General features: G+C 49.5%; 1 protein-coding gene across 1 annotated transcript in view; it reads left to right on the top strand.

Annotated features, from left to right (window-relative positions):
- Positions 1 to 8,784: 8,784 nt before the first annotated feature.
- GHRHR (growth hormone releasing hormone receptor) overlaps positions 8,785 to 24,546 on the top strand; it is a 36,704-nt gene continuing 20,942 nt past the window's right edge. The window contains exons 1-4 of the mRNA XM_080974211.1: positions 8,785 to 9,047; positions 19,338 to 19,440; positions 21,516 to 21,623; positions 23,546 to 23,643. Of these exons, the coding sequence (XP_080830337.1) occupies positions 8,997 to 9,047; positions 19,338 to 19,440; positions 21,516 to 21,623; positions 23,546 to 23,643 (360 nt within the window). The 5' untranslated portion in view covers positions 8,785 to 8,996. The remainder of the gene's footprint in view (positions 9,048 to 19,337; positions 19,441 to 21,515; positions 21,624 to 23,545; positions 23,644 to 24,546) is intronic.

Here is a 24,546-nt window from a genome sequence, read left to right as displayed (position 1 = left end):
CCAGCAATAATGAGCTAGCTAGATTAATGGCCTAACTCAGTGTAAAAAGACAGCAGCCTACATCCCTTGGGCCCATGAGCTAGCAGATGTTGACCCCCACTGAAAAGCACAAAAGATGAGACTCCTGAAAGTCACGGCTAGTAGACAAGATGAGCTAAACTCTGGGGATGTGTGCTTTTGACAGAAGAAGAACCCTCTAATCATGTCAGCCAGACAAACAAATATCTGGATCAATCTGTGCCCTGCAAGCTCACGCTCCATCCGTTCCCAGAATTGATCTACTGATTCCAGCTTTACGCATCTGACAAAGTAGGTTGTGGCCTACAAAAGTCTCTGTGCTGAGAGTAATGGACATTAGTCTCTCAAATGAGCAACCAGAAACATCATAGCCAGACACTGGAGAAACCTGTCAGGAGTAGGCATGGGCCAATGGTACCAAATAGTATGGGAAACAGCCTTATTAGAAAAAAAATAACCAATAAACTGAAACTGACACGGGGACAAATAGAAGACGCCTTCACCCCGGTATGGCTCCCGTTTATCACATACACAGCCCAACAAGACAACAACAAGAATCCACTAACAGCATACAAATCAATATGGTTAACCTTTCCAAGTACAATTCAAAGTGTTGGTGCTGACCTTTAAAGCCCTAAACGGCCTCGGTCCAGTATATCTGAAGGAGCGTCTCCCCCCCCCCCATCATACAACCTGAACACTGAAGTCCAGCTGTGAGGGCCTTTGGGCGGTTCCTTCCCCGTGAGAAGCCAAGTTACAGGGAACCAGGCAGAGGGCCTTCTCAGTAGTGGCACCCACCCTGTGGAACGCCCTCCCACCAGATGTCAAAGAGAATGACAACTACCAGACTTTTAGAAGACATCTGAAGGCAGCCCTGTTTAGGGAAGCTTTTAATGTTTGATGCATTACTGTATTTTAATATTTTGTTGGAAGCCACCCAGAGTGGCTGGGGAAGCCCAGCCAGATGGGCGGGGTATAAATTATTATTATTATTATTATTATTATTATTATTATTATTATTATTATTACCTGATTCAAAACACCCACCAGGATGTGGATTCTCCTTCTTTGGAGATTTTTAAACAGAGGTTGGATGGCCATCTGTCATGGATGCTTTAGCTGAGACTCCTGCATTGCAGAAGGTTGGATTCAACTCTCAAGGTCCCTTCCAACTCTACAATTCCGTGATTCTATGATGGTATGTAGAAACGTATCTATTTCCCACCCCCCAAACTCCTGGAAACACAGGACATGGGATGAAGAAGAATTCTCTCTGTCTCTCTCTGTCTCTGTCTCAATAACAGTCTCTCTCATCTCGAGTGCTTTCCTTATCATACTTCTTTATTCCATCCCTCCCACCCCCTTGTTAATGCTCCAAACACATGAATGTACACCAATTCACAATAGTGAACGTAGCTAGGAAAAGCCAAGCAGGGAGCAATGTAATCACTGCACCCATTACGCAGACGCTTTTGCCTGGGAACCTGCTTTCTCAAAGATCCAGGAGGAATAATAATAATAATAATAATAATAATAATAATAATAATAATAATAGAATTAGTATTATTATTATTACAATCATACCTCGGGTTACAGACACTTCAGGATGCGTTTTTCCAAGTTATGGACGCTCCGAAACCCAGAAGTACTGGAATGGGTTACTTCCGGGTTTCAGCAGTTGCGCATGCACAGAAGCGCCAAAACGCAACCCACGCGTGCACAGATGCAGGCTGCAAACACTGCGGGTTGCGATCGTGCATCCCCCATGGATCATGTTCACAACTCGAGTGTCCACTGTATTATTATTATTATTATTATTTATATCCCGCTCATCTGGCTGGGTTTTCCCAGCCACTCTGGGCAGCTCCCAACAGAGGACTAAAAACAGAATAAAGCTTCAAACTTTTAAAACTTCCCTAAACCTTCCCTAAATAGCCTTCAGATGTCTTCAAAAAGTCAGATAGTTGTTTATTTCCTTGACATCTGATGGGAGGGTGTTGTACAAGGTGGGAGCCACTACCAAGAAGGCCATCTGCCTGGTTCCCTGTGACCTCACTTCTCGCAGGGAGGAAACCGCCAGAAGGCCCTCGGAGCTGGACCTGAATGTCTGGGCTGAACGATGGGTGTGGAAATGCTCCTTTGGGTATACTGAGCCAGGGACGTTTGGAGCTTTCAAGGTCAGCACCAACATTTTGAATTGTGCTCAGAAATGTAACTGGGAGCCAATGTAGGTCTTTCAGGACTGGTGTTATGTGGTCTTGGAGGCCGCTCCCAGTCACCAGTCTGGCTGCTGCATTCTAGGTGGTTATCATGGTGTTTCTGCCACTTGAGGAGGCTGCCTATAGTGTCTGTGAAGGGAAACAAGGCTGAAGATCACAGGTCTGTTGAGTTGTTGTTGTTTAGTCATTTAGTCATGTCTGACGCTTTGTGACCCCATGGACCAGAGCACGCCAGGCACTCCTGTCTTCCACTGCCTCCCGCAGTTTCGTTAAACTCATGCTGGTAGCTTCGAGAACACTGTCCAACCATCTCATCCTCTGTCGTCCCCTTCTCCTTGTGCCCTCAATCTTTCCCAGCATTAGGGCCTTTTTCCAGGGAGTCTTCTCTTCTCATGAGGTGGCCAAAGTCTTGGAGCCTCAGCTTCAGGATCTGTCCTTCCAGTGAGCACTCAGGGCTGATTTCCTTCAGAATGGAGAGGTTTGATCTTCTTGCAGTCCACGGGACTCTCAAGAGTCTCCTCCAGCACCAGAATTCAAAAGCATCAATTCTTTGGCGATCAGCATTCTTTATGGTCCAGCTCTCACTTCCATACATCACTACTGGGAAAGTTTAGGAACTTATAAAACTGTTTGGTCACATCTGTATTGTGTATGATGGCATTTACTAAGTCAAACAATCTCTACTATTTACTAAGTCAAACAATCTCCAGCTCTCACTTCCATACATCACTACTGGGAAAACCATAGCTTTAACTATACGGACCTTTGTTGGCAAGGTGATGTCTCTGCTTCTTAAGATGCTGTCTAGGTGCCTGTTGAGTTAAGCTGGTCTTGTGAATCATAGAATTGTGGACTTTGAAGGGAACCCAAGGATCATCCAGCCCCCTGCGATGCACATCTATCTGCCCAAGGTTCCTTGCAAATATGTCTTGGTACACACACATCCACGTGCCCACATGGGCAGCAAATGCACACAAGCACCTCTTCCCCAAAACTCATGAGCTTTGGTTTAATTGGATGGCAGATGAGAAAGCTCAGCCTTCGCTTTCGGAAAGCTGTCGGAGCTTTTGATTGAAGTTTGCTCGTTGCAATGAATCTTAAGGAACTGTTTTGTATGCAGCAACAGAACTTGGGACGGATTTCGTCCCTGGCAGCCATGGAAATGTTTCAAATTACCTGGTTAGCTGCTATTTCCTTTTCTCCTTTTCTTTTTTTAAGTCCCTTCATTCACAAACAGATTAATCTATGTACTTTGCTGGCTACACTGAGGTGCGTTGATTACGTTTGTTTTTGATATGTCTGAAGGCCAGAGGCTAAGTTGCTACAATGGGAGTGAGCTCTTCTGGTTACTGGTTTCTATGCAAAAATGTTCCTCCTGCGTGGAAGATATAAATAGGCCAGTTTAGTGTCAGTGCTGTTAATTTCCATATTGATGGGATCCATGAGCTACAGCTCCTGTAAACAATCCCATTTTCAGAGTCCATGTTCTATGCAAGCTATGCAGCTTAGTGTCAAAATCAGTTTCTTAAAAGTTTTCTTCCTCTGGGAGAGAGGCTTCAATTTTTCTGCCTAATTCTCGGGGCACTTGCAGAAATCATTTGGAACTTCAGCCAGTGAAGTGTTTCAAGCGTACCTTGTCATGGTGAAATAAGTGTTCATATTTTATTTTTTTGGTATTTATTGCATTTATATCACACCTTTTCCTCCAAGGAGCTCAAGATGGTGGTTTACCCCCTCCTCATTTAATCCCCACAACAACCCCTGTGAGGTAGACAGTGAGGCAGTGACTGTTAGAATTCCTGCTCCATGATTGCAGTCATGGGATTGTTGTCTTTCACATGATGGTATACGTTTTGACTCCACAGAGTGGGAAGTGACGGAGACAGGATGTTTGTGTTACTGTGTTCCGTGAAGTGGGACTATTGTCCTTTGTCTTTTTTCTCTTTGCTGTCTGATGCTAGAGAGAGAGGGAGCCATGTTGCAGTGCTCCGTTTGTGTTTATATGTAAATAAAGTAAAGGTAAAGGTAAAGGGACCGCTGACCATTAGGTCCAGTTGCGGACGACTCTGGGGTTGCGGCGCTCATCTCGCTTTATTGGCCGAGGGAGCCGGCATACAGCCAGCATGACTAAGACGCTTCTGGCGAACCAGAGCAGCGCACAGAAACGTCATTTACCTTCCTGCCGGAGCGGTACCTATTTATCTACTTGCACTTTGATGTGCTTTTGAACTGCTTGGGTTGGCAGGAGCAGGGACCGAGCAACAGGAGCTCACCCCGTCGCGGGGATTCAAACCGCCGACCTTCTGATCGGCAAGTCCTAGGCTCTATGGTTTAACCCACAGTGCCACCTGCATCCCATTCTTAAATAAAGTAGATTAGCCAAAATGCTGAGTTGTTGAGGTCTGTCACGTGAACTGCGCAGACTCTGGGGATCCCTAAGTGTGCCGATGTCTATTAGCATCAGTCGCTGTGATGTTCGGGCAGAAGAAAGCTTTTGAAGCTCCCGAACGGTCGACCAGGAGGGAGAGAACATGCCAGTCGGGCATGTGTCTCTACCAGGGTCCTACTCAAGTGTAGGATGAGCTCCTAACAGTGACTGGCCCAAGGTCATCCAGCAAGCTTTATGGCCGAATGGGGGATTCGGAGCCGGGTCTTCAAGATCCTGCTTTGACACCCCAACCATCACACCCTGGCTCTCAAAAATATGTTCTTGCCCAGAAATGGAGTAGTGTGCAAAAGAAGACCCTCTGTTTTTTATTGTTGTAGTTTCTTTGGAAGGAAAATTCCCACTTGGCTGTTAAATTCAAGAAGTGTTTGCCCTAGACTATGGAAAGCCAGTGCTGGCTACTGAGAATTCAGTCAAGACAAAGTCTCCCAGGGCAAGGCGGCAGAGTCCAGAGATGTGAGAGAGAGGAAGCAGGAAGCCGACTGGCAGCTGGAGGCATAGAGACTTACTTGCTCTGGGCTGAATGAATGAAGAAAGATCCTTTGGGTGTGTCGAAGCTGCGAGCTCCTCCATCTTATGCTCAGGTTGTATCTATGTGTAAATAACACCATACCGTATTGGCCTGAATATAAGCCACACTTCCACACACCCCCCCCCCAAATTCCAACCGTGAAAAGTCAAAGTGGGGCTTAAATTCACGACCTTACAAAAATGGGCTTTTTGTAATATCGCTGCTGAAACAGACATTATTGATCTCCCTCTCCATTCAATTCAGATGCATAGATTGGGGCGCGGGAAGAGGGGAAAGGATGCAGTTAGGAAAATCCCCAAGGATGGAGCCCAGTTCTCCCCATAAAATACAGTGGTACCTCTGGTTAAGTACTTAATTCATTCCGGAGGTCCGTTCTTAACCTGAAACTGTTCTTAACCTGAAGCACCACTTTAGCTAAGGGGGCCTCCTGCTGCCACTGCGCCGCCGGAGCCCGATTTCTGTTATTATCCTGAAGCAAACTTCTTAACCTGAAGCATTATTTCTGGGTTAGCGGAGACTGTAAGCTGAAGCGTATGTAACCTGAGGTACCACTGTAACATGGGGGGCAGGAGGAGAGAAAACATTTCTAACTAGGGCAGAAAACTAGCTCCTGTTAGCTCTATATCTTACTCACTCACCTGAATGCAGCTACCTCCTACTTAGTGCGATTTAAAGCTTCCTATTCAACATTTCCTCGAATCAACTCCACTACTCATCAAAACCCACCTGTCCATTTTATGCGTAATTAAAATTAATTCATTGCCTCCAATTACTCTTCCTGCACACTCAGAGGTGGGCGGGCGCTCCCCTCTCCCCATTGCAATCTGACTGTGCTTTGTGACCCAGAGAATCCATCATTGTAGGGTATTGTCATTGCACTAAGGGCTATTGCACTTCCTAGTGTGCAGCTGCAGGCAGTGAATTGATCTTTTTCTGGCCATTTCAGCCACAATAAGCCTGGTCTTTCAGCTGACAGGTGAGTGATGAACTATGGCTTCTCCCTGCCATAAAGATTCAGATGACTATATGAAACTGCCTTCATCCCTAAGCAGCATGGCCAAAAATTAGGACTGATGTGATCTGCAGTCAGTCCAGCAACAGAACCTGTTGAATTACAGAAGTTGTTGGACTCCAACTTCCATCAGCCCCAGCCAGCATGGCCAATGGTCAAGGATAATAATAATAATAATAATAATAATAATAATAACCTGCCCATCCTGCTGGGTTTCCCCAGCTGCTCAGAGTAGCTTCCAGCACATATAAAAACATAATAAAACACCAGACATTAATAACTTCCTGATACAGAGCTGCTTTCAGATGTCTTCTTAAAGTTGCATTGTTATTTTGACATCAACTGATAGGAAGTGCCTACAGAGGGTGGTATTGGGACATGGGTGGCACTGTGGGTTAAACCACAGAGCCCAGGACTTGCCAATCAGAAGGTTGGTGGTTTGAATCCCCGTGACGGGGTTAGTTCCCGTTGCTCGGTCCCTGCTCCTACCAACCTAGCAGTTCGAAAGCACGTCAAAGTGAAAGTAGATAAATAGGTACCACTCCGGCGGGAAGGTAAATGCCATTTTCCGTGCGCTGCTCTGGTTCGCCAGGAGCGGCTTAGTCATGCTGGCCACATGACCCAGAAGCTGTACGCTGGCTCCCTCGGCCAATAAAGCGAGATGAGCGCTGCAACCCCAGAGTCGGTCATGAATGGACCTAATGGTAATGGGTCCCTTTACAGAGGGTGGTGAATACAGCACAAGATATTATGGGCTGTCCCATGAATCTGCTGGATGAAATAGCGGAAGAACATTGCCTCAGGAGAGTGAGGAAAATTCTCAGGGATGATTCACACCATGGCCGGCAATTTCTTGATCTCCTGCCCTCGGGCAGAAGATATAGAAGCATGATTAGTCGCGCCAACAGGGTAAAGAACAGCTTCTATCTATGGGCTGTTAGGCTGCTGAATGAAAAGATAACAACAGGGCAACTGACTTTTGGGTTTGGTGGGTGTGCGTCAGTAAACGAGGGGAATTAAGACGAAGAGAGCCGAGTGGTGAGTGCGCGTGTAATCTCACTGTATACAAGTTGTACAAGTGACAATAAAGTATTTCAATTTATTTATCTCCTTGACACCTGATGGGAGGGTGTTCCCCCAGGGGAAGGTGCCACCATCGAGAAGGCCTTCTGCCTGGTTCCTTGTAACCTCACTTCTCACAATGAGGGACCCACCTGAAGGCCCTCAGAGCTGGACCTCAGTGTCCAGGCTGAATGATGAGTGCGGAGACACTCCTTCAGGATGACAGGAGTTGTAGTCCTCAACCTCAATGATGACAGGAGGGCACCCAGGTTGGGAAGAGCCATGGCTCAATGACAGAACACCAGCTTCACCTGCAGAAGGTCCCAGGTTCAAATCACAGCATCTTCAGGTAGCCCTGGGAATATCCAATATCTGAAACCCTGGAGTGCTGCTCTTAGTCAGTGCAGACACTACTGGGCTAGATGGACCACTGTTGGCTTCCTTTGTTCCAGTGCCCAGGGATGGGAGACACAACCTGATGCTCTCCCAATGTTAGAATCATAGAATCATAGAGTTGGAAGAGACCACAAGGGCCATCGAGCCCAACCCCCTGCCAAGCAGGAAACACCATCAGAGCACTCCTGACATATGGTTGTCAAGCCTCTGCTTAAAGACCTCCAAAGAAGGAGACTCCACCACACTCCTTGGCAGCAAATTCCACTGTCAAACAGCTCTTACTGTCAGGAAGTTCTTCCTAATGTTTAGGTGGAATCTTCTTTCTTGTAGTTTGGATCCATTGCTCCGTGTCCACTTCTCTGGAGCAGCAGAAAACAACTTTTCTCCCTCCTCTATGTGACATCCTTTTATATATTTGAACATGGCTATCATATCACCCCTTAACCTCCTCTTCTCCAGGCTAAACATGCCCAGCTCCCTTAGCCGTTCCTCATAAGGCATCGTTTCCAGGCCTTTGACCATTTTGGTTGCCCTCCTCTGGACACGTTCCAGTTTGTCAGTGTCCTTGAACTGTGGTGCCCAGAACTGGACACAGTACTCCAGGTGAGGTCTGACCAGCGCAGAATACAGTGGCACTGTTACTTCCCTTGATCTAGATGCTATACTCCTATTGATGCAGCCCAGAATTGCATTGGCTTTTTTAGCTGCCGCGTCACACTGTTGGCTCATGTCAAGTTTGTGGTCAACCAAGACTCCTAGTTGGACTCCAACTTCCATCAGGCCCATCCAACATAGCCGTCGGTCATGGATGATGAGAGTTGTAGTCCAAAGCAGCAGCCCACAGTATCAGGTTGGGGAAATTTGCTTTCCTTCTTCCTTCACCCATAGCTCCAAACAATTCAGTTCCTTGCTTGGAACACCCACCTTCCCAATTAATATGTTTCCTGCATGTGCAAGTTGCATTGATTTGCATGAAAGCAGTCAACTTGAGCAGGTCTGTGCACATCTTTTGTGTTGTCGCTGTTTGCGTTGCATTTTTGAGGGACCTGCTAGCTCCCGTTGCCAGTAATTGGCAGAGTTCTCCGAATGCACACAGGTGGAAGGCAAATCAATCGCAGCCAGGAGAGTTGCTAATAATATTGAGTCTCTCTCTCTCTCTCTCTCTCTCCACCACTCCCCCTCCTCACTTCCACTACACATATTCACCGGTTCTGTTGGTCATTCGTGTGCTTCTGATCAGCAACAGGCAGTAGGGAGGAGAGAGGAGAGAGGGATGCTCGGAAGTGGGGGTGCCTCTCTAACTCCTGCAACATGAACTCGGGAAATATATGGATCTTCTTCCTGCTGACTCTGCCATCTCTTGTAAGTAAAAAGTCCAAAAGTCTTGTTGTCGTTGTTCCCGTGCATCTCTCCACTTCTGCTCGGATCAGATCCCTGTTTGATATCGCATCAATCTTTCTTCCTTTTGGCGTTGACTTGGCAGAAGGTGCTCAGAGAAGGGCAGAGAAAGGTGCGCTAATGGGATTTCTTTTGAATGTCAAATTGCATTGCTTACCTGCGAATGTTTCCTGTGAACGCAAACTCTGACTTAGAGAGCTCCAGTTCTGTTTCTCAGAAGCACTAAGGATAAGAGGAATAAATGAGGAAATTTAAGGGCTTGTTCTGATACAATGATGGGACAGAGCTTGGGAAACATTGCGTGGGGACGTAGTGGCAACTTTGTGTGATCTGTTGGTTTGTCACCTTGAGTATTGCTTAAAATGTCTTGCTGTGTGGTCCTGGCGTCTACGGATAGGCATGGAGATGCCTCAAACCCTCAAGGGCTGCTACCAGTCAGTGTACACAATTCAGAACTGGGTGGACTGATGGTTTGACTATGTACCAGGCTGCCCTTCCAACTACCTCACCCCTTCCGGTATTCTGCTAAAGGTCACTTGTACATTATTTGAAATATAAATCAAGTAATCGGGGAAATTGCCAATCTTGTCTGCAAAATCCACCTACGCTTTCCACTCCACCATCACCGTTTCCATCTGTGGCGAAGCAAATCTGGGAGAAAGAAATTCTCCAGTCAGTTAGCTTGCAAAAACTCCAGATGCAGGTTCTCCTAATTTCAAAGTGTTCCCAAGATTTGCAGCTGTGGATAAATTGAGGATTGAAGGGGAGGGTGTGTGTGATGGTTGTGAAAATATTCACAGTGGCAAGTTGCCATTTAAAACCCACTGCCAAAGCTTGAGGTCTGACTTCAAGAGTGAGCCTCAGAGCTTTGTTTCGGAAGCAAAATCTGAAAGATGCCCAAGAGAGTCCCAAAGTTTCAGTTCAGCATATAAACTAAATGCTTAATTCGTGCGATGTTTTTCTCAAGTGCTGGGACGATCCATGCTTCCAAAAAAATTGGCTCCCAGTTTGAATCCAGTGATTTTGCCTGAAGCTAGCCTGAAGTGAGTCCTGATAACCCATCGCCTCCAAGCCCATCTGAAGTTGTCCCACCAACCCCACTGATGAGCAAATCCATTAAAGGGGGTGTTAGCCATTGTTATCGAACACCTCCAAATCCAGGGAGGATTTTTTGAGGGTTTAAGCTCCCCACCCCACCCCCAGTTAGTCATAGTGTTGGAAACCTCTGCTCTGGCTATACAATGGTACCTTGGTTTAAGAACAGCTTAGTTTATGAACAACTTGGATTAAGAACGCTGCAAACCCAGAAGTCAGTGTTTTGGTTTGTGAACTTTGCCTTGGAAGCAGAACATGTTCTGCTTCCAAGGCCGAGTGTGTTCCATTTGTAAATTGAGTCCCCCACTGCTATGGGAAAGCACACCTTGGTTTAAGAATGCTTTGGTTTAAGAACGGACTTCCAGAACGGATTAAGTTCGTAAACCAAGGTAAAGATAAAAGTACCCCTGACTTTTGGATCCAGTCGTGGATGACTCTGGGGTTGCGGTGCTCATCTCACTCTATAGGCCAAGGGAGCCGGCGTTTGTCCACAGACGGCTTCTGGGTCACGACTAAGCCACTTCTGGCAAACCAGAGCAGCGCACAGAAACTCCGTTTACCTTCCCACTGGAGTGGTACCCTTTCCCCTCTCACGGAACTACAGTTCCCAGAGTTCCCTGGAAAAAGGGATTGGTTGTGAAATTCTCCCCATCCCTAATCTAGAGGCACCCAAAAGGTTTAGTGTAGCACAGGCTCCCCTCTTGGGACAGTGTGTGGAGAGGGGGAGAAGCAGGCTCTTTTTACTTTCTTACAGAAATGAAAGGAGTGTGGCAAATAGAAGACTTGCAGTGGGTGAAGTATTTGCCATCTCCAGCCATGTTTTGGGCTGGAGGCCTCTTCATTAATGAAGAAGGCTGTGAATATGAATAGCGCATGCATTAGAGAATCATTGCCTTGTGCACTCTATGTGACCCGAAAAAAATATATGATCCAGAGATCTGGAAACCTTGCTGAATATTTATCCCGCTGGTGTGGAAATGAGCTGAGCAGCATCAGCTAGGCCACCTGTCAAGTAGGTCGATTTCACCGTGTTTTGATTGTTCTGGGTCTCATTCTCTCCCGCCCCTTAACAAGAACAAATCAATGGGTTGTAGCATTGAGCCATGACTAGTCAAAAGAATCAGGAGCAGAGGCCAAAAGGAAAGTTTGTAGCCATGTGCTGAATCCCAGAATGCAAGGGGGGAATAATAATAATAATAATAATAATAATAATAATAATAATAATAATAATAATTTATTATTTATACCTCGCCCATCTGGCTGGGTTTCCCCAGCCACTCTGGGTGGCTTCCAACAAAATATTAAAAATACAATAAAACATCAAACATTACCAACTTCCCTAAACAGGGCTGCCTTCAGATGTCTTCTAAAAGTCAGGTAGTTGTTTATTTCCTTGACATCTGACAGGAGGGTGTTCCACAGGGTGGTGCCACTACTGAGAAGGCCCTCTGCCTAGTTCCCTGTAACCTCATTTCTCACAGGGAGGGAACTGCCAGAAGGCCCTCGGAGCTGGACCTCAGTGTCTGGGCTGAATGATGGGGGTGGAGATGCTCCTTCAGGTATACTGGGCCGAGGCTGTTTAGGACTTTAAAGTTCAGCACCAACACTTTGAATTGTGCTCAGAAATGTGCTGGGAGCCAATGTAGGTCTTTCAGGACCGGTGTTATACAGTGGTACCTTGGGTTAAGAACTTAATTCGTTCTGGAGGTCCTTTCTTAACCTGAAACTGTTCTTAACCTGAAGTACCACTTTAGCTAATGGGGCCTCCCGCTGCCGCTGTGCGATTTCTGTTCTCATCCTGAAGCAAGGTTCTTAACCTGAGGTACTATTTCTGGGTTAACGGAGTCTGTAACCTGAAGCATATGTAACCTGAAGCGTCTGTAACCCGAGGTACCACTGTATTGTCATCTGTAGATGGCTCGGTACATTTGGAGGAACATCTCTTTGCCCTTTTAAAAAGCAAAATAATATATAACATCCTCTGTATATGCCCGTCTAGGTTTTAAATTGGCTGTGAGTCACAGAAAATTGGGTGGTCCAAAAGTGGGATTAGCAGAGAGCCCCTGGTGGTGCTAATTTACTTGTTCACTAAGGGATGGAAGGCCAGTCTTACAAAGCTTTCCCATACTTGCAGGGGTAAAAATGGCAAAAGTTGCATCAGGCTGACAATTGAGGAAAAGTCATAGCTTAGTGGCAGAGCATCTAAGGACCTGGGTTCAATCTCTTGCAATGCCAGGCAAAGCTGGGGAGCCTCTGTCAGTCACTGTAGATGTGCTGGGCCTGGGGGTAACCCGTGAAACGTGGTCCAGGACCAGTCCAGAATCCGAAGGTTCTGCTGGGAGTCAGTCTGACAGGGCCAAGGCAGGAAACCAGGCAAGGACAAGGGCAGGTTCTCACAAACAGCAATGTTGCTCCCGCAACCTGGGGTGGGGTCTGACAGCCTTTTATCTTTGTCGGGTTAGCGGCCAGTCCTGATCCCCCAGCAATTCACCTCCCTGTTTTGCCCAAAGACGAGCACTCCTCCTGCGAGTACTCAGGCCTCTCCTTCTCTCAGACCTTAGTTTCCGCAGCTCAGGAGACGTCGGTGGGTTACTAGACCCAGGGGCCGCCTCAGCCTCCCCTGACCCAACCGGCAGTGGAGCAGCTGTAAGTGATGGCCCAGCTGAAGGCAACGAGGTCATCCCCGCATCTGGAGCCAGGGCAGGCTCAGCTGGTGTTTGTTTCAGGGGAACCAGTGCAGACTGGGACTCTTCAGGATCAGGCCCCAGACTTGGTTTGGATGCCGCCTGAGGCAAAGGATCCGGTGCAGACACAGTCTCCTCTGGTTCCAAGTCTGAGCCCGAGTCCCAGGCCATCACAGTAGACAATGCTGGGCTTGATGGAGTACTGTTTTGATTCTGCATAAGGCAGCATCCTTTGTGTTCCTAAAAGGTGGTCTCTAGGAAGGAGAGGTTGCATAGCTCAGTTGGTTAGAGCCTGGGGCTGATAACACCAAGGTTGCAGGTTCGATCCCCGTACGGGACAGCTGCACTGTAGGCAGTTGGAAGGGCTGTCTTTAGCATATGTGGCGCTGGGGTGCAAAAAACTGCCCAGCGCCCCCAATTGGGGGGGGGAGGCCAAAGTTTCTGAGCTTTGTTTAGGGGGCAGCTCAGAGTTGTTCAGCTTTTTTGGGGGGCGTGCAACTCTCTCCCATGCTGCTGTGGGTGGAGGGAGGAGAGCAATCCCCACAGAGGCTTGGGACAGAAGCTGCGCGCCTCATGTGAGCAGTGTGTGTGTGCCTCTCAACAGCCCACCAATCCCAGGAGCGCAGGAGGGCGGAGCCGGCCTGCCGCCTCAGCTCCCGCAACAGAAAACCCTGTGGTGCTCCAACGAGCTCTGCTCCGCTCAGCAGTGGCTGTCGGCTGGCCTGGCTCTTCAATCCCCAGACTCCAAATCTCTGCCCCGGACTCTCGGCCTGGCGCCCTGAGAGCCCGGCGCCCGGGTGCCCCACACCCCTAGCGCCTATGGGTAAGCCGGCCCTGGCAGTTGGACTAGATGAGCCTCAGATTCCCTTCCAACTATACAATTCTATGATTTTTCCGAGCACCAGGTATACCCAATGTTGAGTCATTTATTCAGTAATAACTATTACATGTCTCACCGTTTTCAACAACTGAATGATGATTGACGTAGTGAACTGATGTAGGATGTGCAAGGAAGAAGAGGGGAGGAATACACCACTCAAATGTTAATAGCATCACAAACAACAAAGGCTGCAATCCTCACCCTACTTCCCTGAGAGTAAGTCCCATTGTATTCCGTAGGAGGGGCATTTGAGTAGACATGGGCACTATACATGTAAAGCACTATCCTACCACTTTAAACAGCCATAGGTCCTGTTATGTAGTGTAGTTTCACCCTGGGCCAACAGGGGGATACTGTATATAGTTTTCACTCAGGTCTGTAGATAGTTTTCACTCAGGTCCGCGTCTGTTATTTTAGGCGGGAACTCTGGGCTGTTGTGGTTACAATGTTGACAGCCGGCTGCCTATAAATACAGGCCGGCTGAGCTGTTCGCAGTCAGTTCTATTCCAGCTTACCATAATAAAGAGCTACTTGAAGAAATCGCTGTGCCGGCTGCTATGTCAACCCACGACCTAACACTGGCGACGAGGGTGGGATGGATGGACATCAGAGCACAGCCAGATGCGGCCAGCCTCTGAACTGAGCTGAATCACTGAGCTGAATCACAGAGCGAAATCACTGAGCGAAATCACTGGGCAGAACCAATTCAGAGCTGACTGTTCTGGCTAGAGCACTGTGTTCCATCCATCGCCCTTCACGCCGGCATCGGGATCATGGCTTCACTTGTGCCTCTACCGCTTTTTGCGCCAGCCTCTGAATCATGGGACTCCTACCTTGCTCGGTTCGACTGCTACCTCCAAGCCAACGAGCTGACAGAAGTATCACAGGAGCGGAAGCGGGGCCTATTCCTCAGCCTCTGTGGGCCTGAGGTGTTTGAGACGGCCCGAGCGTTGGTTGCGCCTGAAGCAGTCCAGGCAACACCATGGGACACGATCCAAGAGAAGCTCCGCAACCACTACGCACCAAAGCCGTCCAAGATTGCTGCCCACCATGTGTTCTACCACCGGAACCAGGCAGAGGGGGAGTCAATCAACAACTACACCACCGCCCTGCGACAGGCTGCCATGCACTGTGAGTTCCGAGACTTAGACGATGCCCTGATGGATCGAATCGTCTGCGGGGTCCGGGACATCCATCTGCAACGGCGCCTCCTAGCCAAGCCAGACCTCACGCTACAGAAAGCCATTGAGGAGGCTGTGGCCTCAGAAGCTGCTGAACGCTCCGCCCAGGAGATCCGCAAGTCCAGCAGCCCGCGTCTTGCTAGGGAGCCAGTTCCGGTGCATCATGAAGAGGCCAGCAGTGAGGAGGCATCCTCCAGTGAAGACGATGACGTGCACCAGACAAAGCGGGAGCGCAGGAAGTTCCAACAGAAGTCCAAGGGCCAACCGGAATGTGCTGGCTGCGGAGGCAACCATTCCCGTGCCAAGTGTCGATTCAGAGACGCCATCTGTAGGAAGTGTTCCAGAAGGGGCCACATCGCTAAGGTCTGCCGATCGGCTCCGTCTGACACCCCCCCTTCATCGACTCGCAAGTCCAAGTCTTCACTCCAGTCTGCCAAGGAAAGTTGTTTCGCTCTCACCAACTGCCGCTGCCCGTCTGGAACCACGATTGGCCAAACCGACTCGCCTACGCGACGCAAGCTGAACGTCACGGTGCTCATTGAAGGAGCTCCATGTGACATGGAGATCGACACCGGGTCTGCCCTGTCCATCGTGTCATGGAGCACCATCAAAAGACTGGTACCCAGAGTGTCCAAAAGGCAACTCGACTCTCACCGCGTACACCTGAGAGACTACCAGGGAAACGACATTCCCGTGGTAGGCGTTGGCCGGTTCCGGATCGCCTTCAAGGATTTTTCGGGCCTGCTCCGGTTGGTGGTGGTCGAAGGTCAGCGGCCAAGCCTCCTAGGGCTAGACTGGTTTGATGCCCTCGGCCTGGAAGTCACCGGCATCAACTGCATCTCTAACGCAGAGACTGAGGGTCTGGTCAAAGACTTTGCCGAGGTTTTTGACGGCACCTTGGGCCAATATACAGGTACGCCCATCTCCTTTAGCCTTGATCCACAAGTCGCCCCCATCAAGCTAAAGCCACGCCGGGTTCCCTTTGCTCTCAAGGCTAAGGTGGACGAACAACTGGACAAACTGATCGCCCAAGGAGTTTTGGAGCCGGTTGACCACGCAAAGTGGGAAACCCCCATCGTCACGCCTGTCAAGCCAGATGGGTCGGTGAGAATCTGCGCTGACTACAAGTGCACGATCAACAAGGCACTTCAGCAGCACGCTTACCCGGTTCCTGTTGTCCAACACCTGCTGCATTCCCTGGGTGAGGGTAAGGTCTTCGCTAAGCTGGACCTTGCCCAAGCCTATCAACAACTGCCAGTCGATGATGCCACTGCTGAAGCCCAGACGATCGTCACCCACCGGGGGGCTTTCCGTTGCCGCCGGTTGCAGTTCGGGGTGAGTGTGGCTCCTGGCATCTTCCAAAGCCTTATGGAGCGTCTCCTGCAAGGGCTTCCGGGCGTGGTACCATATTTTGATGACGTCTTGGTGTCTGCAGACTCACACCAGCAGCTGTTCGAGCGCCTCCGTGCCGTGCTGACCAGGTTCCAGGAGGCCGGGCTCAAGGTAAAGAGGGACAAGTGCCAGATCGCCGTTCCACAGGTAGAGTTCCTGGGCTATCTTATCGATGCCTCCGGTCTTCATCCAACCACATCCAAGATCCGCGCTATCCAGCAGGCCCCCACCCCAAAGAACAAAACGGAGTTGCAGGCATTCCTGGGGCTGCTGAACTTTTATAACATGTTCCTGCCCCACAAAGCCACAGTGGCTGAGCATCTTCACCGACTCCTTAGCACTAAGACGCCTTGGGCCTGGGGTCATCGGGAGACGGCGGCCTTCAACGCGGTCAAGGCTCTCCTTTCTTCAGACAGTGTGCTGGTACAGTACAGTGAATCCAGGCCGCTGGTCCTTGCCTGCGACGCCTCACCTTTTGGCATCGGTGCTGTCCTTAGTCACCGTTTTCCAGATGGAAGAGAAGCACCGCTCGCCTACTTTTCCAGGACACTATCTCCGACGGAACGGAATTACAGCCAGCTCGACAAGGAGGCATTAGCACTTGTGGCTGGAGTGAAGAGGTTCCATGAATACCTCTATGGCAGGACTTTTGACCTCATCACTGACCACAAGCCACTCCTGGGCCTCCTCGCCGGTGATCGTCCAACTCCACCGGTCCTCTCACCACGCATGCTGCGATGGACTGTTTTCCTGGCTGCCTACCACTACCGGCTCATCCACCGCCCGGGGAAATCGATGGGCCATGCCGACGCCCTCAGCCGTTGCCCTCTTCCAGCATTTGTGGAAGACCCGGCTCCAGCTTCATCGCTCCTTCTGATTGAGGATCTTCCGGCAGCGCCTGTATCGGCTGCCACTGTGGCCTCCGCATCTGCCCAGGATTGCACCATCAGCCGGGTGCTCAACTGGGTGTGGAGGGGGTGGCCACAAGGGCCTGTTGCATCGGAGTTCCAGCCCTTCGCAACCAGACAACATGAACTCTCAGCTCATCGCGGCTGCCTGCTGTGGCTGGCCACCCGGGAATTGTCAAAATGAAGGCGTTGGCTCGGTGTTACGTCTGGTGGCCTAATATGGATGATGCCATCACTGCCTGGGTGTCCGCCTGTCAAGCGTGCCAGGAGTCGAGGCCTGCACCACCGGCAGCTAAGGGACACACCTGGGAGACGCCAAAGACACCCTGGTCGAGGGTGCACATCGATCTGGCTGGCCCCTTTCACGGCCGGACCTTTATGGTAGTGGTGGACGCCTATTCCAAATGGCTGGAGGTCGCCCTGATGCCCTCCACCACTACCGAAGCTGTCATCCGGGTGCTGCGAGGCCTGTTTGCAACGCATGGGTGTCCTGATGTCCTTGTCTCTGACAACGGACCGCAGTTCACGTCAGGCACGTTTGAGCGGTATCTTTTGGGACTGGGCATCCGCCATGCCCTAACGGCACCCTTTCATCCATCCAGCAACGGGCAAGCGGAAAGAATGGTGCGCTCGTCAAAAGAGGCACTGGCGCGCCTGGACCGGGGAGACTGGCATGAGCGGGTCGCCGAATACTTGTTCGTGCAACACATCACCCCTCATGCGGCCACAGGGAGGAGTCCTGCTGAACTGCTTATGGGCCGCCGCCTCAGGTCACCGCTCGACCGGCTACACCCAGACTTTGCCGTGGCTGAACCCCCAGGCTGTGCCAACGCACCACGGTCATTTGTCCCAGGAAACCAGGTCTTTGCCCGGAACTATGTGGGGGACATCCCTTGGGTGCCAGCCACAGTAGTGGGAGTCACTGGACCTCGCTCGTACCAGGTGGCACTCGAAGACGGACGCTTGTGGCGACGGCACATAGACCAGCTTAGGCGCAGGGTTGGGGACTTGGACACTACCGAGGTGCCCCCAACTGCGCTTGCGGCTCCAGAAGAGACACGTACAGATGGCGAGGCCCCACCTACACCTCCCTCGCAAGCTGCCAGCGTGGAGCCGAACCAAGCCGTTTCAGAACAGACTCAGACCACTCCACTTGCGGAGGCTCCACCCACAGCAGCGGATCCAGGGGAGTTGGTTCCAACGCCACCTAGGGTCGCACCACAGCCTCAGCGAGAACTGTGTGGCCCTCCGGACTTGGCTACCAGTCCCCGGCGGTCTGGCAGAGTTTCCAAGCGCCCAACTTATTTAAAGGACTATGTTGTTGGACAGGTATCACTGTTGGTCTAAGTATGGGAAATGTAACCGATATGCTTTTGTGCTTAATTGAACCATTACGCGTAGTGCTGTATATAAGGAAACCATTACGATTGTAACTAACGCCTTATCTCGGTGGGGAGGGGTGTTATGTAGTGTAGTTTCACCCTGGGCCAACAGGGGGATACTGTATATAGTTTTCACTCAGGTCTGTAGATAGTTTTCACTCAGGTCCGCGTCTGTTATTTTAGGCGGGAACTCTGGGCTGTTGTGGTTACAATGTTGACAGCCGGCTGCCTATAAATACAGGCCGGCTGAGCTGTTCGCAGTCAGTTCTATTCCAGCTTACCATAATAAAGAGCTACTTGAAGAAATCGCTGTGCCGGCTGCTATGTCAACCCACGACCTAACAGGTCCCCTCCCAAAGAATCATGGGAACTGTAGTTTCCTAAGGATGCTGAGAGTTGTCAGGGGACTGTTATTTGCCTCACAGGGCTACAATGTCCAGAGTTACCAGGGAAGAGGGATTGACTGATAGAACACTTCGGGAATTATAGGTTTAGGAGGCGAATACGATCTCCTAACAATTCTCACTGTTGTCTTTAACAAACTACAGTTCCCAGGTTTCTTTGCCGGCGGCAGCCATGATTGTTTAAAGTGGTATCATACTACTTTGGATGTATGGTGCAGATGGGACCGTGGTTAGGATTGTACTACAAGGAGGGTTTTTTGTGGGGGTGCAGAGAGGGAAAGAAGGTGAGGTTGTATCAATGTGCCTCTTATTTCTCCCCTGTTTCCAGGGTCTTGGAATGTCTCAAGCAGAATGTGAAGCTTTAACAGAATGGAAGAAAAATGAGAGTGAATGCCTCAAGGAGATTCGGCAGCACATGAATGAAACAGCAGGTACCTTAGAAGAAGTGGTGTTTGGGTCTCTGGAGAGGCATTGGATATCTCAAGATTGGGAAATTTCATGCCTTGGGACCCCAGACCTCCATTCTAGCTCTTGACGCTCGCCCCTCACCACTTCTGCTTCACACCTTCCTTAAGTGTCCTTTGTTTGGCTGAAACAACAAGTCCTCAAACTCTGATCATGCCTTTCACTTGCAGGGATAGAGGGCAGAGAGGGGTGTGCAAGTAGCCCGCATGTATCTATTTTAGAGAGACACGGGTGATGCTGTGGGTTAAACCACAGAGCCTAGGGCTTGCCGATCAGAAGGTCGGCGGTTCGAATCCCCGTGACGGCGTGAGCTCCCGTTGCTCGGTCCCTGCTCCTGCCAACCTAGCAGTTCGAAAGCACAGAGTGCAAGTAGACAAATAGGTACCGCTCTGGCGGGAAGGTAAACGGCGTTTCCGTGCACTGCTCTGGTTCGCCAGAAGTGGCTTAGTCTTGTTGGCCACATGACCTGGAAGCTGGACGTCGGCTCCCTCAGCCAATAAAGCGAGATGAGCGCCACAACCCCAGAGTCGTCCGTGACTGGACCTAATGGTCAGGGGTCCCTTTACCTAGTCAGCGTTAAGGTGTTGGGCCACAGTTGTGTAGCCTGTGTTTTGCTTAGGTCCTGGAGCCTGGTGTTACCTTCATTCACTTTGCAGTTTGATTACTAACTTTCACTCGGTGCGGGAAAACCCTTTAATATAGTTTGGGTGTTTCAAGGGGTGCAGAATGAGGCTGCCTGGTTACTGGTTGGGGTGAACTTCAGTAAGTACATTACATCAGTCACACAAAACGTAAAGGTAGAGCCGGGATTTCATAAGGAAAATCCCAATGTCCATATTAGAGCAAACCCTTGATTGTAGGCCAACCAAAATGCCACAAATTAGTGCACAAGCTTCCTAGTTCTGCAGAGTTCTCCATCAAGCTAGGTATTTAAAAACCCAAACATAAGAAAAAAGGGGAAAAAGAGGAGGCCAGTATCCTGTTCTCACAGTGTGGCCAAACAGATGCTTGCTGGACTTGAGCACTCTCTCCTTACGTGGTTTCCAGCAGTATTCCAGTTGGTATTCAGAAGCAGAGATGCCTCCAACCATGGAGACAATCACAGCCATCCTGGCTAGTAGACATTGATAAGCTTACCCTCTGTGAGTTTGTCTCAACATCTTCAAAAGCCATCCAGCTTGGTGGCCATCACTGCCTCCTGAAAGAGCACGTTCCATAGTTTTACTATTTCTATAGTTTAACTTAAAAAGGGGAAATGGAAGAAAAGGCAGCTGGAGTCACTCCATCCAATGACGTCTGCATTTGATAAGTTCTAAGAAGGAATGAGGGAGCATCTAGCAGACATTCAAACAGAGCATTTCATGTGCTTACAGGTTTCACCAAACCTCCCTGGGAAGAATTTCCCTAAACCTAAAGCATCTGAAAGTGTCTCATTTGAATGGCTCTTAGCTCCTCCCATATTCCCTCTTAAAGTCATACCTCGTGTTGCGTTTGCTTCAGGTTGAGCATTTTCAGGTTGCGTCCCGTGGCAAGCTGGATGTACCGGAAAGGGTTACTTCTGGGCTTCGTTGCTCGCGCATGCACAGAGGCTCAAAATGACGTCATGCACATGCGCAGAAGTGGTGAATTGTGACCCGTGCATGTGCAGACGTGGGTTACGTTCTGCTCAGATTGTGAATGGGGCTCTGGAACAGATCCCGTTCGCAACCAGAGGTACCACTGTATATGGATGGCTTAACTAATACCAAGAGCTTTTTCTCCCCCCCCCCCTTTGTGGTCCTGTCCCCATCGCCAACGTCTAGCCTGATAATAACTTCTGGGTCCTTGAAAGCATGCTGTTTTGTGACATTTTGGTTGAGATGCCCTCCAATGGATTTAGGAATATTATAGCCACGATATTGAAGGAGCTCCAGAGGTTACAAATCAGCCGCTGGACTCAGTTCAGGGCACTGGGATAATCCTATTAGCTTTTGCATTCCCATTTCCAAGAATGGTGAAAAGATGTGAGATTTCAAAGTGTCTTTTCCCCTCCCTTTGCAAGGTTGCAAGAGAATATGGGACCAACTCCTGTGCTGGCCGGATACAAATGCTGGACAAACGCTCACCTTTACCTGCCCGGGCATCCTTCTCCACTTCACAAAGCATCCAGGTGAGGGTGCCATGACCCTCGTTGTGTTCATTTGTTTCTAGGCATTGTTTACAACTGTGCTTAACCCTTTGCATATTGCTACCTGAGGTATCTTTTTCAGTAATTCCCTCCAATGTTTCCAAGGACACAGTTTCCAGTAAAACTTCTGATTTTTCGTAGAAGTGACATACCGTATTTTTCACTCCATAAGACGCACGTTTTTCCTCCTAAAAAGTAAGGGGAAATGTCTGTGCATCTTATGGAGCGAATGTGTGGTTGATCACTGGCTCCCTTTCTGGCCCCGCCGCCTTGCCCAGGCCTCCATTGTTGAATGTTCTGTAGATGGAGGCTGTTTGTTCCCCCAGCTACATGTGACTGGCTGATTAGATTATCTGTCTGGAAAGTGTAGAAACGGCTTACTTTCCTTTCCTAAAGAAGCTGCGGAACTGTGAGTTGAACCCCATAAAAACAGGATTTTTTCCCTTTGCAAAGTAAGCTCAACAACTTTGAGCTGATCCTCAAAAGGGGGGCTTTTCCTCTTTGCAAAAGAATCTGCACAACTTTGAGCTGATCCCCCCCAAAACAGGGCTTTCCCCCTTTCCTCCTCTAAAAACTAGGTGTGTCTTATGGTCAGGTGCATCTTATGGAGCAAAAAATACGGTAAATGGTAGGGGTTCCTCAAGTGTTGTAATGATCAGCAGAGACCCACAGTTTGCAAGAGAACAGGACTCAGAAGAGGCAGTTTAGAACTGAGAGAATCCCATCTTACATTTTTCCCTCTCGGGTTGGCTCCCGTAACCCTGCTGGATTCCTACCAATTCAAATGGAAAGCTACACTGTACAAAAAGCTAAGAGGCTTGGGGTTTTCCCCACAGGCCCTGATAGCGGTCGGTTATGAGGAAAGCTAGAGCAATATTCCGCCAACAAATTTGGGATGTGGAACTGCAATGTCACATGAGTGAGATGAACAAACACCCAGCAATAAAAGTTGTGTGGCGAGTCCCCCCCCCTCCCAGGAGAAATAAAGACACAGGACACCAAGTATTAGGTTAATGGGCGAATTAGGCCACAACTTTATTGATTCCAGGAATGAGCGGTATTGGCTTAGGCATTGGTCCTATCGACTAACCGGCTTCAGCCCGATTGCATGAAGACCAGCAAGGGTTAACACTAGTAGAGGGAGTCAGCTGGCGTGGTGAAAAGAGGGCGGGCCCTGGTCGTGCCGACCCTAAATAGGGCAGGCCATGCCTCCCCAGCCACCCGATTGGCTGGCTGGGTAGATGACGTGGCCGGGATTCCCCCGGTCTCATGGGGGCGGGGCGTGACGCCCGCACCCCCACCTCCTCAGCAATAAATTTGTCAAAATTACAAATACCTAAATACAGACGGTTGTTTACCCTCTCTGGATTCCTTGTGCTGCCATCTGCCATATTGCAGGGCTGATTTGAGGGTAAACCATACGCGGAACGAGTCTGCCCCTGTGGCTTGATGGAGGAAGAAACTGTCTCTCATGCCTTGTTATGCTGTCATTTCTATGGGGATAAACGCTTGCCACTTATCATCCCTGCTATACAAAAATCTCCAAATGGGTCTGAACTTCAATGCCTAAAATCTCTTGTAGAGGACAAGGATCCAGAGATCACACTAAGGATGGCCAAATTCTGTGTGACTGCCATAAAACTTAGGGAACAAGCTGTGCTACCATAATGACTAAGGCCTCAAATGACAATCTTAGGTTATATTTTAGTGATTAAGATTTAACTTATATATTTTTAACTGCTGCTATATCTGTCTTGTCCCTGTTATACCCAATTGCAAATTCAGATGTATCCCTATTGTGTTTTATGACTTCCTTGATATTGTGTGTGAGCTGGAGCTGGTCTGTGACCGAAATAATAAATTCATCTTACATTTCTGACTTCTTTCCTTCTTGTTGTTCACAGGCTCGGTGAAAAGAAGCTGTACGGCTCAAGGCTGGTCTGACCCATTTCCTCCCTATTCCACAGCATGTCCAGTGGAAGATGAGGTTACTCTTTATGAGGTGGGTAGATCTGAATAAGTACCTCAGAATGATACTCCCTGGTATTTGGGAGGCAGGGGGAAGGCGAGGTGGAAGGGGGCAACTTCTTCAGGAGATCAATGCTTCCTGCGATTAGGCAGAGCATGATGGATGGCAAGGAATGGTGCCTCAAAAAGTTGGCATTGAATTAACTCTGCAGTTCGAGTTTCTTTGCTGATAGGGGAATCTCTGTGCTGGCCCTGGAGGTAACCCATGAAACGCGGTCCAGGACCGGACCAGAATCCAGAGGTTTCACTAGGAGTCAGTCAGACAGGACCAAGGCAGGTCACGAGGCAGGAAACAGGTACAGGATCTCAGGCAGGATCTAGCATACAACAATGTTGCTCCCGCAACCTGGGACGGGGTCCGACAGCCTTTTATCTTTGTCGGGGTAGCGGCCGGTCCTGATCCCCCGGCGACTCACCTCCCTGTTTCACCCGAAGGCGAGCACTCCTCCTGCGAGTACTCAGGTCTCTCCTTCTCTCAGAGCTTAGTCTCTGCAGCTCGGGAGACGTCGGTGGGTTACTAGACCCGGGGGCCGCCTCAGCCTCTCCTGACCCAACTGGTAGTGGAGCAGCTGTAAGTGATGGCCCAGCTGGAGGTAATCCCTGCATCTGGAGCCAGGGCAGGCTCAGGCCCCTGACTTGGCCCAGCTGGTGTTTGTCGCAGGGGAACCTGTGCAGACTGGGACTCTTCAGGATCAGGCCCCAGACTTGGTTCAGATAATGCCTGAGGCAAAGGATCCAGTGCAGACTGAGACTCCTCTGGTTCCGAGTCCGAACCCAAGTCCCAGGCCATCACAATCTCTTCGACTGGCACACCTTTCAAGTCAGGGAAGGACTCTTCCTCCTACTATTTGGGTACCACACTTAACGTATTTCTTTG

This window comes from Podarcis pityusensis, assembly GCF_964106645.2.
Source record: "Podarcis pityusensis genome assembly, chromosome: 12".
Classification (NCBI taxonomy): Eukaryota; Metazoa; Chordata; class Lepidosauria; order Squamata; family Lacertidae; genus Podarcis; species Podarcis pityusensis.
The sequence above is the reverse complement of the archived record's forward strand: the minus strand, read 5'-3'. Positions and strand labels throughout refer to the sequence as shown.